Here is a 13,119-nt window from a genome sequence, read left to right on the forward strand (position 1 = left end):
CAGGGGCCCAAAGACTTGGGCCATCTTCCACTGCTTTCCTAGGCCATAGCAGAGAGCTGGATCAGAAGTGGAGCAGTCGGGAACTGGGGTCTGTATGTGATGCCGGCACTGCAGCCAGCAGCTTTACCCGCTACACCACACCAACGGCCCCAAGTTTATTATTAACCACAAACCTGACCAGGTTCCTCCCACCTGTAAGAATTTTATAATTTTCTCCAAGTGATCATTCTGGTCTTATTTTCATTTATATCTATATCTATATCTATATCTATATCTATATCTATCTCTATCTCTATCTCTATCATCAGATATTCCTGTTCAAGTGGTTAGTTAACAGTTTAAAGAATCTAGACCAGATGAGACCCAAAAGTGTTAAGGCCTTGAAAAGGTGTGCTTCATTTTAATTTTAAAAATAATTAAGATTTCCTTAAACTCTACAGAAGAACATTCACCTTTCCAAAGCATTCCAAAAATGTCAAGGACAGAAGAATTTTCTGTTGCTACAAATAGAAAAAGCCACTGCAAAACTCATGAACATTTCAAATATAATTATGAGCAACACAAACCTGGAACTGCCTTTATATGGTGTTGTCCTCCAGAATTAGTCAATTCATATTGTTTTTCTTAGTTTATTTGAGGCGTATAAAGTAAACCAGTGTTACACAAAATTTTTAAAAATTTTGCAGTTTTATTCATAAATTACATAAACAAACAACACTGAACATGACAAACAACATAGCTTCTTTTACAGTTAGAAAAATAAATAATTTTAATAGCAATCTAAATCTGCCTTCTGTTTCCACAGATATTACTGTATTACACATAGAGATTTTCAGAATGTTCCTGATCTTTACACAGACTTAAGAATAGATACTGCTCTATTTTTACATAGAATTCTAAACTGTCAAAACTAATTCATAGTAACTTTCTACTAGGAGGCAATGAACTTCATAAAAAATAAAAATTTCATAAATTTACTAATTCAGATAATTTGGTTTATTATGATTAATCTATAAAAATATAAAGTACAAATGTGTCACCTAACAACATGGTAAAATAATTATGTACAAAGACAAAAACTTACTATGGTGAGAATAAGACTGGATTCATTTTCTGCAAAGGTAGCTTTGTTCCCAATATTCCTTGTACTATTTCTGTACACTTTAAAACAACACAATCTCAATCCAAAAATGAATAATATCCAGTTATTTGACTCTTTGTTTTTTTCTTGCTTGAAACTGCTCTGTTTTGTTTTTTACAGATTTAATCAGCATTGACAAGGCAGGATCAATGGACTTCTTTTGTGATTCTTTTTCTTTCTCACTTTCTTTCTTCTTTAATGCTTGGCTGAGTTCTTGTTCTTTTTGTTCTCTTTGCCGGGCTTTCTCTTCAAGGATTTTTTCCATAGCTTTTGTCTTCTTGAAATTAGGATCTGAGGGATCCAAATTGAACAAGTGGGAAGTATACATTGCCTGAAACCGTGCATCGCTAACATTCACCTGCAAATCCAAAATAAATAAATTAGAAAGGTAAAATTAGTAAACCCAAAGGCCAGAAAAGGGGTCAGATATGCAATACCTGAGCTGTTGATTATATAAAATTTAAATCTGAGCATTCTGCATTTTTCATCTTCAACAGTTTTAAGGCCTATCCATGGACCATAATGTGTAGGGCACACTGTTCTTAATACACAATGACAATTTACTTGAAAGGGAACTATATCGTGGTTCATACATGCTGTGACCTGTAACTATAATGACCACCTGAAATGAATCAATATAGAAGTAATTCTCATGACAGTGTCTTCCCATGTTTGGTTTCATATCAGCATAAATATGCCGATTAGGCACATCCTGCTGGAGTTTCTCACAAAGTCACTGCACTCGGAGCACATTTTAAGAAATTTTAACTTTGGTGCCAAAAACAAGTAGCTACTGAGAGTAATTCATAGATTAAAAGATTTAAAGACCATGACAGGAAAGAATCCACCTCTGAAGCCAAGGTCTGGTCAGACACAAGCCCCAAATTTATCTTCCATCTCTCTAGAAAAACATTGTGGTTTCACATTTGAAAGTGTATACTTCACTCCAGTCAGGTTTTTGAGTGTTTCCGAGAAAAGGCGTGAACAGGAAGAAAGGGAAAGTAGCTGCTACCTAGTTATAGCGAGACCAGCAGACATGATACCCAGAAGAAAAAAACTCATGGAAAAATTTTTTAGGCATGATCATTAACATGTTAAGGCATATCTTGTAACAGGAGATTTGATTACAACTCACTCTTTGATATCATATTCTCCATTCTTTCAATAATTTCACATATCTTCTTCTGGGTCTGTTCTGTCTTAAAGGTTGGAAGTCATTAGCAGTTCCTAATAGCTGTTTGTAGTTTTTCTGCAGAGTGCTCAAACTCATGCATTGGGTTTTTGAAGCCACTAGGAATATGTACTCAGCAAAAAAGAGGAAAAAGGAGTGAGGGAAACAAAAAATATAACAAAAAAGCCACCTTGGGCTAGTGTGCTGGCCGCTGCACGCAGTGAAAGCATGCCCAGATGTGTCTTGGGTTTGCTTAGGCACACCTTTCCCAGTGTGAGCATCACACTATCACACGAGGTTTCCACTTCAAGAGTGACATATTTTTGGTAAAACATGGCTATCAAAATGTTTTGTGTTCTATCTTTATCTGGTGCTCAAGAAAAGAACCAGTGATTTGATCCACTCTAGGGAGGAACTGGTGACGCTGGACTAAAAGATGGTAGCTTTTGCTCTACCATGAGCCCTTCCTAAGATGTTTTCAAAGGCAACTAATTATACTCAGTTTCTATCTCTAGAGCTAACTTTAGATTCAAATCCAGCTTTAAGAGGCTAACAACTTGTATCCCTGGTTACCTCAAAGTCGTCCTCCAGTAATTCCTTCTTTTTCATAAGCTGTTTTTTCTTCTTTTTGCTCAGATTCTGGTGCTCCACAATCTTGTCATAATTGAAGTGTTTTTTGCTGTCCTCTTCCTCATCCATCATGAGCAAAGCCATTTCAGCCTTAGAAGAAGAAAAAGCTCAAATGTACAATGATTTTTTTTTTAAGACTTTGTTTATTTGAGAAGTAGAGTTACAGACAGACAGAGACAGAGAAAGTCTTTCATCCACTGGTTCACTCCCCAAATGGCCACAACAGCTGGAGCTGAGCCAATCTGAAGTCAGAAGCCTCCTCTGGGTCTCCCACATGGGTGCAGGGGCCAAGCACTTAGGCCATCTTCTACCGCTTTCCCAAGCCATAGCAGAGAACTGGATTGGAAGAGGAGGAGCCAGGACACGAACTGGTGCCCATATGGGATGCCGGTGCTATAAAGGAGGCTCAGCCCTCTGTGCCACAGCACTGGCCCCTACAATGAGTTTTTCCACCAAAGAAGAGCCTGGGGCACAGATATCTCTGTAGGAAGGGAGACTCCATGACTAAAGCTCCAGTGTAATATCTGGCATCTGTAAGCTGACTGCAGATTGCTGAAACTCATAGCAATAATTTAGAATCCTTAAAAGTGACATCACTGAGATCAGGCGAGGAGTTTAAGTTCGTATTTAAAAATGAGACCACAATTCAACTAGTCTAACTTGGTTAGTAGGCTGTAGGAAGAAGATTCCCCAAATTCCTCAAAAAAAAATTTCTTACTTTCACTTTCTGTTTTTTAGCACTGACAGTAAATCTACCAAATGATACTATTATCTTTTTTGTGATGCAAATTATACTTTCTGAACGTGTACCATTTTAACAAGGAGGATTTCTTTTGCATTTTTTGATCTTAACTTTCCCAATTTCAATGATTTTTTTATAAATACTTGAAGGGCAGTTACAAAGAGAGATCTTCCATCAACTGGTTCACTCCCCAATGGCTGTGACAGGTAGGTCTGAACCAGGCCAAAGTCAGGAATGTGAAACTCCATCAGGGTCTCCCATGTGAGTGGCAAGGGCGCAGGTCTCAACTCATCTTCCACTGCCTTCCCAGGCACATTAGTAGGGAGTTGGATCAGAAGTGGAGCAGCCAGAACTCAAACTGGTGCTCTGATAAGGGATGCTGGCTGAGTATCAGCAGTTTAAACTAATGAGCCACAGTGACCCAATATCAAAACATTTCTATGAAGGTGGTATTTTAATATTTACTCTGAAATGTAGTATGTTTCCCCTGGATAGGTATTTTCAACTAACCAGGGGATTAAACGGGAACCCTCTAGAACTAAGAAAATAACCACATATCCATAGAAAATATAGAATAAGTTCCTAGACCTTTGTGAATCTTCTAATATTACCATTCAAGACTACTTTAATTTCCTTTCAATATGTCACTGGCACTTGCAGTGGCACTGGCTTTCTTAGAGTTATTTCTACAAAGGAATTTTTTTGGTTGCTTGTGAGCAACTTTATGAGTATTACCATATATACAATGAAAGGAGAATAGAACGGTCCACAAAGATGCAGAGACTGAGTGTTCACTCAGGTTCACACCCAGACAGTGATATAAACAACAGCAACAGGGCAGTGATTGTACTTACTTATTTATTTATTTATTTCAGCTACTTGAAAGGTAAGGCATAACAGAAAGAGAGACAGGAAGGGAGAGAGGGAGAAAGCCTCTATCAGCTAGTTTACTTCCCATATGTCTGCAACAGCCAAGGCTGGGCCAGGCAAAAGACAGGAACCCAGAACTCCATCCACGTCTTCCATGTGAGTGGCAAGGGCCCAAGCACTCAGGCCATCCTCCACTGCCTTCCCAGGAGCATCAGCAGTAAGTTTAATTGGAAGTAGAGTTGTCAAACTCGAATGGATGCTCCAGTATGGGATGTGGGTGATCTAAACGGCACTAAACTTGCTGTGCCACAATACCTGCCCCTTAGGGGGCATTGCTGACTTCAATTTCTTATCTCAATAAAAATAACTGTGAACCTCTGCAATCACTAAGGCATAAGGATCACGGCATTTCCAAGAAAGACTTAATTGTGGTCATGGAATTTATGTTGTTCACAATAATAAAAAGAAATCAGCATGCAACAAGACATAATAGAGAAGTATGTATTATAGAGAACAGCTTGAATTAAGGCATCTGATATTATTTTTAGGTCTAAATAATAGTTTTTCTATCTCAACTCTAGTAATAACCGAGCATCTCATAATAATGAGTCACTTTCCTCTTAATCATAAAGTTGCACAGGCTGAGACCAATTTTAACACTGTAATAACTGGAAGAAACGATGTTCTGTAAAAAAGCAAAATATTAATTATGTACCTCATAATTTATTAATAAATTAAATTGTTAAAATCATTTATTTTTAAAATTTGGAATCGTAGAAACTCATGTGTATGAATTTAAATTCTACATATCAATTATCCACTCAGCACACAGTAATCATTTCATTTTACCTTTCGTTTCTCCAGTTCAGTTTCTTCCTCTGGAGATGCGTCATCTTTTGAAGACTTCATTGATTTTTTCTTCATACCTAGCCCAACAAAACAATGTAAGAGGATTAAAAATTATAGGGCTATCAGCAGCAATCTGCTTACTCTATGAACAAAGGTCAAAGACATTCAATCTTTGTTTAAAATCTTTGTCAAATTGATAAGAACCATGTGTTGCTAGTTTTATACATTATATATAAATATTACATTTATAATATATTATATACAATATAATATATATTATAGTTTTAATGATTTTGTGACTAATTTAAAATTTACTTTATATGAGTGAAGTTGAACATCTTTTCATTTGATTATAGTTTATGGCCCTTGCCTATTTTCTTGCTGTACTGTGGTCTTTTTACTTTTTATTTGTTGAACTCTTCATTTGGTGGAGCCATTACGCTTCTGACTAAACGCAAATTATATATAATGCAAGTTAAAAATATGCTATCTCAAAAAATAAATATTAAGTTGAAAAAGGACAAAAGACATTTAGAAATAATCTTAGCAATAAATATGTCATAACTAAAGAAAGAAAAAACATGACTTAAGGAAGGCTACAGTTATGAACAGAATAAATACAATGCTTCTGCTGATGGTGAATATTATAAAGGCATTTTCTCTGAAAGTAATATGTAATTTACATTATCAACTAACAAAGAAAAAACACAGATCATTCCAAGATACAGAATAAGCATTTAATAAAATTCAATATTCACGCTTGATTAAGGCAATATATACATTTAATGAAATTATAAATAAAATCAATTCAAGGATATTTTTAAAAAATTAGTAAGAGATTTAATGTACTGTTGATACAGTATAACAAAATTCCTAAAAGCAAAAATAACAATTGCTCTATTATACACTGAAGACAACAAAATAATATAGCTTAGTATACACTATAGTATATATCATTGGAAAAAGAAGGGATTATTCAAAACTGGTGCTGGATTATTTGTTTCATTCTGGAAAAAGGAATGGAGTTCTAGCTTTATCTCATAATATACAGAAAGGTACAATACAAATGGATTTAAGAGTTAAACATTTACAACAAAGCAAAGAAACTATAAGGAAACAGATTGAAAATACAAGCAAGAAAATACAAGGAAACAGCTACCTGATCTTAAATAGAAGAAATATTTTCTTACTGTAAGAACACTAGAAAAAACTGTAAAAAAAAAAAAAAAAAAAAAAAAAAAACCTCAAGTGATTTGAATATATAAACTCCTGATACTGTGCTTGGTTTAAGTCCAGTCCTACCATGTTCTAGTTGTAGTAACTTACACCAGTGTCTGAGGTTTTTAACAGTAGTACTTACTTTATAAGATTATTGTTAAAACTTACTGCATTAGTAAGTGTGAAGAGTGCAGTTACTGCCTGGCACAGTAAGTGCTTACTATTACTGTTGTTGCAGTCTGACTGCACATACCTAAGATATCTTGGGTTCCTTGATGATGGTGTTGATTTCCTATTTTTTCTTCCTTTTTTGTGTTGTTAGAGTGGGAGAGGTTCAAAGTCAGTAGGTATCAGGCTACTAAAATAATTTGTCTCAGGCTTAGTAAATGAGAGAACCATGATTCAAACACAAGCACTGTGGCTCTGGCTCTTTCCTGGTAATCACTACACTACTACATGTCATTCTCCCTGTAACAGCCCATTCCATTTAAGATGCATTTTGTTGTGAAATAATAAAGTCGAAGAATAATAAACACACAAGGATGGCTGAATATCTGCAAGCAGTGGGGGAAAACTGGAAAAGCAAAGCCTATAGTTGAGAGAGGTGGGGCTGGCGCTGTGGTGTAATGGGTAAAGCCGCCACCTGGAGTGCCGGCATCCCATATGGGCACTGGTTCGAGTCCCAGCTGCCCCACTTCTGATCTAGCTCTCTGCTATGGCCTGGGAAAGCAGCAGAAGATGGCCAAGCCCTTAGGCCTCTGCATCCTCATGGGAGACCCAGAGGAAGCTCCTGGCTTTGGATCAGTGCAGCTCTGGCCGTTGTGGCCAGCTGGGGAGTGAACCAGCAGATGGAAGACTTCTCTCTCTCTCTGCCTCTCCTTCTCTCTGTGTAATTCTGACATTCAAGCAAATAAAATAATCTTTAAAAAAAAATTGAGAGAGGTTTCAGAAACTGTTCTGTGTATTAAGTCACCAGCAGTATTGAAGCAGACTCATGTCTGGTAGACATGCCTATGGAAGACAATATGCCAGCATTAAGAGTGCTGCCATGTTCATGCTAAGTGCTATGAAGGCATCTGCTTTATACTTCTAGAAAGAAATATCTAATGTGTGCAACCCACCTCCCTAAAAGTAAAAATCTTTATTGTCCTATTTGAAATGTTTTTCAGGAACTGATGTATTTCCCATAGGATTTTTTCTCTATGTATATGCATTTATATTATGTACATGTTATCAAGGTTCCACTTTGACAGGGTCTAAACTCTCATCTTTTCTGCTCCTATGCTCTCAAGTCATGAGCTCCTTTTCAATGAATGGACAAGTGACATATGCAGATGATCATTGTGTGGTAATGAAAAAAATCAGGCTGTATCAAGAGATAAAGATTTTCACATACAGCTGTGGAAATAATTTCAAAGAGCCCATGATGAACTGCTCTGGATTTTACAACAACCTGGTGAAAAGTCATAAAAATAAACTTGAAAGGAAGACTGCAGTAAGGAAGAAGAAATACAGAACTTCCAAGATGGTCAAGGCTAAAAATGATATCCATTTTACTGTGATGAAAATCTCTTTGCTCACAAAAATTTACTATGTGCTAGGCAGAACAGTTTAGTCAAAAAATAAATAATGTGTAGAGATTCTTTTTCTACTGTTAACAAGATCATAGTAAGAGGGCACATCTTAAACTGCTTTTTCTTCTCTGGAACTTTTCAGATTTAAGTTAGATGCAGAATTAGGGAAATGAAAATTCCTCTCCTAAAATGTTACCCTTATTTTTCAGTGAATCTTCTGGCAAATAAAAAAACCAGGATTGTATATATATGGACTAATTTTAGTAAGTCAAATACCAACAGAGACTGCAAATCAGATGTTAAGACTGTTTTAGTTGAATAAGTAAATCTAAACAATCCTTACTAAAGCTACCACTACTTTAAGCAAAACAAGTAATGGAATATATCAACAAAACAAAACAAAACCCACAAAAAATGATCTATAAAGGAAACTTTTCATTATTTGTAATGTTGATAACTGTAATCATTTAAAAAAAAAAAAACTTCCTCTGGGGGTGTGGTGAGACAGAAGTTGAGAGCTCAATGGAGGGAAGATGTGGTCTCAGTACTGACTATAAGCCCTTTGGTGAGTGGCTTTAGTTCTTGCATTCAAGATCACCTGCTCATAATGAGGAATGCCCAGCTCATGTGGGTAGTAGTGCTGGCTCTGGTCTTTATAACATACTTGAAGAATTACAAAAAGTAAAGGGAAGCCTATTAGGATTCAGTTTTTATCAGTTATCATTTGGCCCTTGAAGCTATTCATCTATGCTTCCTGAGCTTCAGTTTACTCATCTATAAACCGGGTTGAAGTGTGGATTAGAGAACAGAATGTAGATAAAAGCATTTGTAAACTGAAACAACAACTTAGAAGTATATTGCAAGCATACAACATACTACTTGCTGAATGAACCAAATACCTGTACTGTATTATTAGATTTTCATGGTGGTCTATTAACTATCTTCAGGCATCAAGACAAATGAAACATTATAATAGTGATGTGGTTTATTTCAGTTCTACTCCTTCAAAAGCAAAATCTTCAGGGCTTGTGCGGCATAGAGGGTAAGGCTATGACACTGGCATCCCATATTGGGGCTGGTTCGTGTTCCAGCTGCTCTGCTTCTGATCCAGCCCTGCTAATGGACCAAGAAAGCAGTGGAGATGGCTCAAGTGCTTGGGTTCCCTGAATCTACACGGGAGACCAAGAAGTTCCTGGCTTCTGTCTTCAGCCTGGCCCAGCCTCAGCTGTTGCAGCCAGTTGGGGAGTGAACCAGCAGATGGAAAACCTCTCTTTCTGTCTTGCCCTTTCTCTCTGTGACTCTGAATTTCAAATAAATAAATATCTTTAAAAAATCTTCTTAAAAAGTTTATGTAATGGCCGGCACCGCGGCTCAATAGGCTAATCCTCCACCTAGTGGTGCCGGCACACCGGGTTCTAGTCCCGGTCGGGGCGCCGGATTCTGTCCCGGTTGCCCCTCTTCCAGGCCAGCTCTCTGCTGTGGCCCGGGAAGGCAGTGGAGGATGGCCCAAGTGCTAGGGCCCTGCACCCCATGGGAGACCAGGAGAAGCACCTGGCTCCTGCCTTCGGATCAGCGCAGTGCGCTGGCCACAGCGTGCCAGCCGTGGCGGCCACTGGAGGAAGCTAAGAAAGGAAGACCTTTCTCTCTGTCTCTCTCTCACTATCCACTCTGCCTGTCAAAAAAAAAAAAAAAAAAGTTTATGTAATTAGAGAACAAAAAGCAAGTATTTTCTGATATTTCAACTCTAATAGAAAAAATAATTTGAAAATTTTCTAATTTGAGAGGCAAGGAGAAAGACTGCATTCAACAGTGCATTTCCGTCTGCTGGTGCATTCCTAAATGTCATAATCGCTAGGGCTGGAGCCAGAAGCCCAGAACACAAGCCAGGTCTCACACAAGAGGACCCCAGTTACTTGAACCACCACTGCTACCTTCCAAGTTTATACTGATAGCAAGCTGTAGTCAGGAGCTGGAGCCAGGATTAAACCTTCAATGTTGGATGAGGGCATCTTAACATTTAGGCTAAATGTCTGTTTCAAAGAAAAAATAACTTTTAAATCCTCTTAGAAGTATATTTTCAAAATTTTGATTTGATACCAAGTTTGCAAGTTTAGAGGAAAAAATAAAGAAAAATTACAAAAGATCTCTAGCATTAATAATGCCTTCTAACCCAAGTTAAACCCAGCAGGTTTGGCAACAATCCATGAACACAATTCCTCCATTATTTTGAAAAGTGTCTAAGTTTGGGGCTGGCACTGGATAGAAGCCACTTGCAGTGACAGCAGACCATCTGAGCACTCGTTTGAGACCGGGCCACTCCACTTCCCATCCAGCTCCCTGCTAATGTGCCTGGAAAAGCAGCGGAGAATGGCCTGTGCTTGGGTCCCTGTACCCACATGGGGAACCTGGAAGAAGCTCCTGATTTTGGTCTAGCCCAGCTCTGAATGTTGTGGCCACTTGGGGAGTGAATCAGCAGATAGAAAATCTCTCTCTCTCTCTCTGTAACTCTACCTTGCAAATAAAAAAATAAATCTTTTAAAAAAAGTGTATAAGTTTAGCTCTACAGGTCTGCCTATGGCAAAAGGTTTTCTTGACAATAATGAAGGTGATATTGTGGTGATAAAGTAACACACTCAAAAAGTCATCTGAATTACTTCATATCTATGTTACCTTATTGAGTAACCTGCCTATATCTCCTACTGAAATACCGATACTAGATTTGGTATTTGAAAATTCAATACTGGATTAGGTATTTGTTCCAACTCCTGAATTCAGTTTCCTGCTAATGCAGACTGTGGGAGGCAACAATGATGGCTCAAGTGAATGGGTTCTTGCCACCATGTGTGAAACCTAAATTGAGTTCCCAGGGCTAGCGCTGTGGCATATTGGGTAAGGCTGCCTCCTGCAGTGCTGACATCCTATATGGGCGCCGGTTCAAGACCCGGCTGCTCCACTTCCAATCCAGCTCTCTGCTGTGGCCTGGGAAAGCAGTAGAAGATGGCCCAAGTCCTTGGGCCCCTGCACCCGCATGGGAGACCTGGAAGAAGGTCCTGGTTTCAGATTGGCGCAGCTCCGGCCATTGTGGCCAATTGGGGAGTGAACCGATAGATGGAAGACCTCTTCCTCTCTCCCCCTCTTTCTCTCTCTGCCTCTCCTTTTCTCTGTGTAACTTTCACTTTAAAATAAATAAATAAATCTTTATGAATAAATACATAGAGTGCCCAACTCCCAGCTTCAGCCTGGGCTAAGCTACCATCATTGTGAGCATTTGGGGAGTGAACCAATGGATGGGAGCTCTCTCTGTCTCAAATAAATAAAACTCAGTCTCTCTCTTTTTTTAACCTCCTTATTAGAATCCATTTCCCTAAACTTATAAACCCATTTGCATCTATTCTCTAAACTGGTGGCACAATCCTATATTGGAGAGTCTGGTTTGAGTCCTGGCTTTGCTTCCTGCTAATACACACCCTTGGAAGCATCAGATAATGGGTCCAAGTCCTTGAGTTCCTCTTACCAGATGGAAAGCTGGGATTGAGTTTTGGGCTCCTGACTTTGACCTGGCACATCACTAGGGCTTGTGGGCATACGGGGAGTGAATCAGAAGAAAAATCTTTTTTCTGCCTTTCAAATAAAATGACAATAAATGAACTATTTTCCTAGATCATGAACACATTCATCATTGTGTGGACATCATGGAAGGTACTTACACAAAATCAGGGGGCTATGACATTAATAGGTGACACAGTCAAATGGACTACCATCCTATTTGTGCAATCACTGTCCTAAATGTGTGTGTGTGTGTGTGTGTGTGTGTGTTTGACAGGCAGAGTGGACAGTGAGAGAGAGAGACAGAGAGAAAGGTCTTCCTTTGCCGTTGGTTCACCCTCCAATGGCCGCCGCAGCTGGTGCACCGCACTGATCCGAAGCCAGGAGCCAGGTGCTTCTCCTGGTCTCCCATGGGGTGCAGGGCCCAAGCACTTGGGCCATCCTCCACTGCACTCCCTGGCCACAGCAGAGGGCTGGCCTGGAAGAGGGGCAACCGGGACAGAATCCGGCGCCCCAACAGGGACTAGAACCCAGGGTGCCAGCGCTGCAGGCAGAGGATTAGCCTAGTGAGCCACGGCACCAGCGTATGTTGAGCTATTTAGCCTTTGACTATAACATAAATTAAAAGTACATTATCCCAAAAATATAAATAAAGTTGTGGTGCAGTGGGTTAAGCTGCCACCTACAGTGCCAACATCCCATATGGGCTCCAGTTTGAGTTCTGACTGTTCCACATCTGTCCCAGCTCCCTGATAATGCTCCTGGGAAAGCAGCAGACAATGGCCCAAGTGTGTGGGCTCCTGCACCCATGTAGGAGACCCTGATGGAGTTCTAGGCTCCTGGCCCAGCCCAGGCTGTTGGCAGTCATTTGGGGAGCAAACAAGAAGATCCAAGATCTCTCTCTGTAACTCTGCCTAACAAGTAATTAAATATTAAGAAAAAAAAAACTAAGTTTTTTAAACAAGAGAAAATCTTCTCTTTATCCACATTCAGTTATTGCTCCATTTTTTTTTTTTTTTTTTGCTTCAGAGTGACACTTCTGAAAAATTCTCAGTCTTTACCTCTTCACTTCTCACTCATACTGTAATCTAATATAACCGGAAGTAAGGGCACCCAATGATCTCTCCACCTCACCAAGTGTAAGATATTTCTCTGTATGCTTAACGGTACTGACACAATCAATCACATCTCTCTAAGCACTTTTCTCCCCCTTCTGCCCACAAGACACTTAATGCTTTTTTCGTAGCTGTTCCTTGGTTTCTTAAGTTTCCCCCTCACCTTCCAGGTAGCACCTCCTCTGGTATGACCTTTTGTAGGCTTCATCTGACCTCAGGGTTCAATCCTGCATCTTATCAATGCTTTCTCCTTTCAATCCCAT

The 13,119-nt window shown here is 39.0% G+C and overlaps 1 protein-coding gene across 1 annotated transcript in view; it reads right to left on the bottom strand.

Moving 5' to 3' along the window:
* Positions 1-668: 668 nt before the first annotated feature.
* ESF1 (ESF1 nucleolar pre-rRNA processing protein) overlaps positions 669-13,119 on the bottom strand; it is a 71,521-nt gene continuing 59,070 nt past the window's right edge. Inside the window, exons 12-14 of the mRNA XM_051846205.2 lie at positions 5,404-5,480; positions 2,886-3,032; positions 669-1,499 (exon numbers count right to left, since the gene is read on the bottom strand). Coding sequence (XP_051702165.2) covers positions 1,206-1,499; positions 2,886-3,032; positions 5,404-5,480 — 518 coding nt within the window. The 3' untranslated portion in view covers positions 669-1,205. The remainder of the gene's footprint in view (positions 1,500-2,885; positions 3,033-5,403; positions 5,481-13,119) is intronic.

This window comes from Oryctolagus cuniculus, chromosome 11 (genome assembly GCF_051225735.1).
Source record: "Oryctolagus cuniculus isolate XC-2025 breed Fujian yellow rabbit chromosome 11, ASM5122573v1, whole genome shotgun sequence".
NCBI classification, from domain to species: Eukaryota; Metazoa; Chordata; class Mammalia; order Lagomorpha; family Leporidae; genus Oryctolagus; species Oryctolagus cuniculus.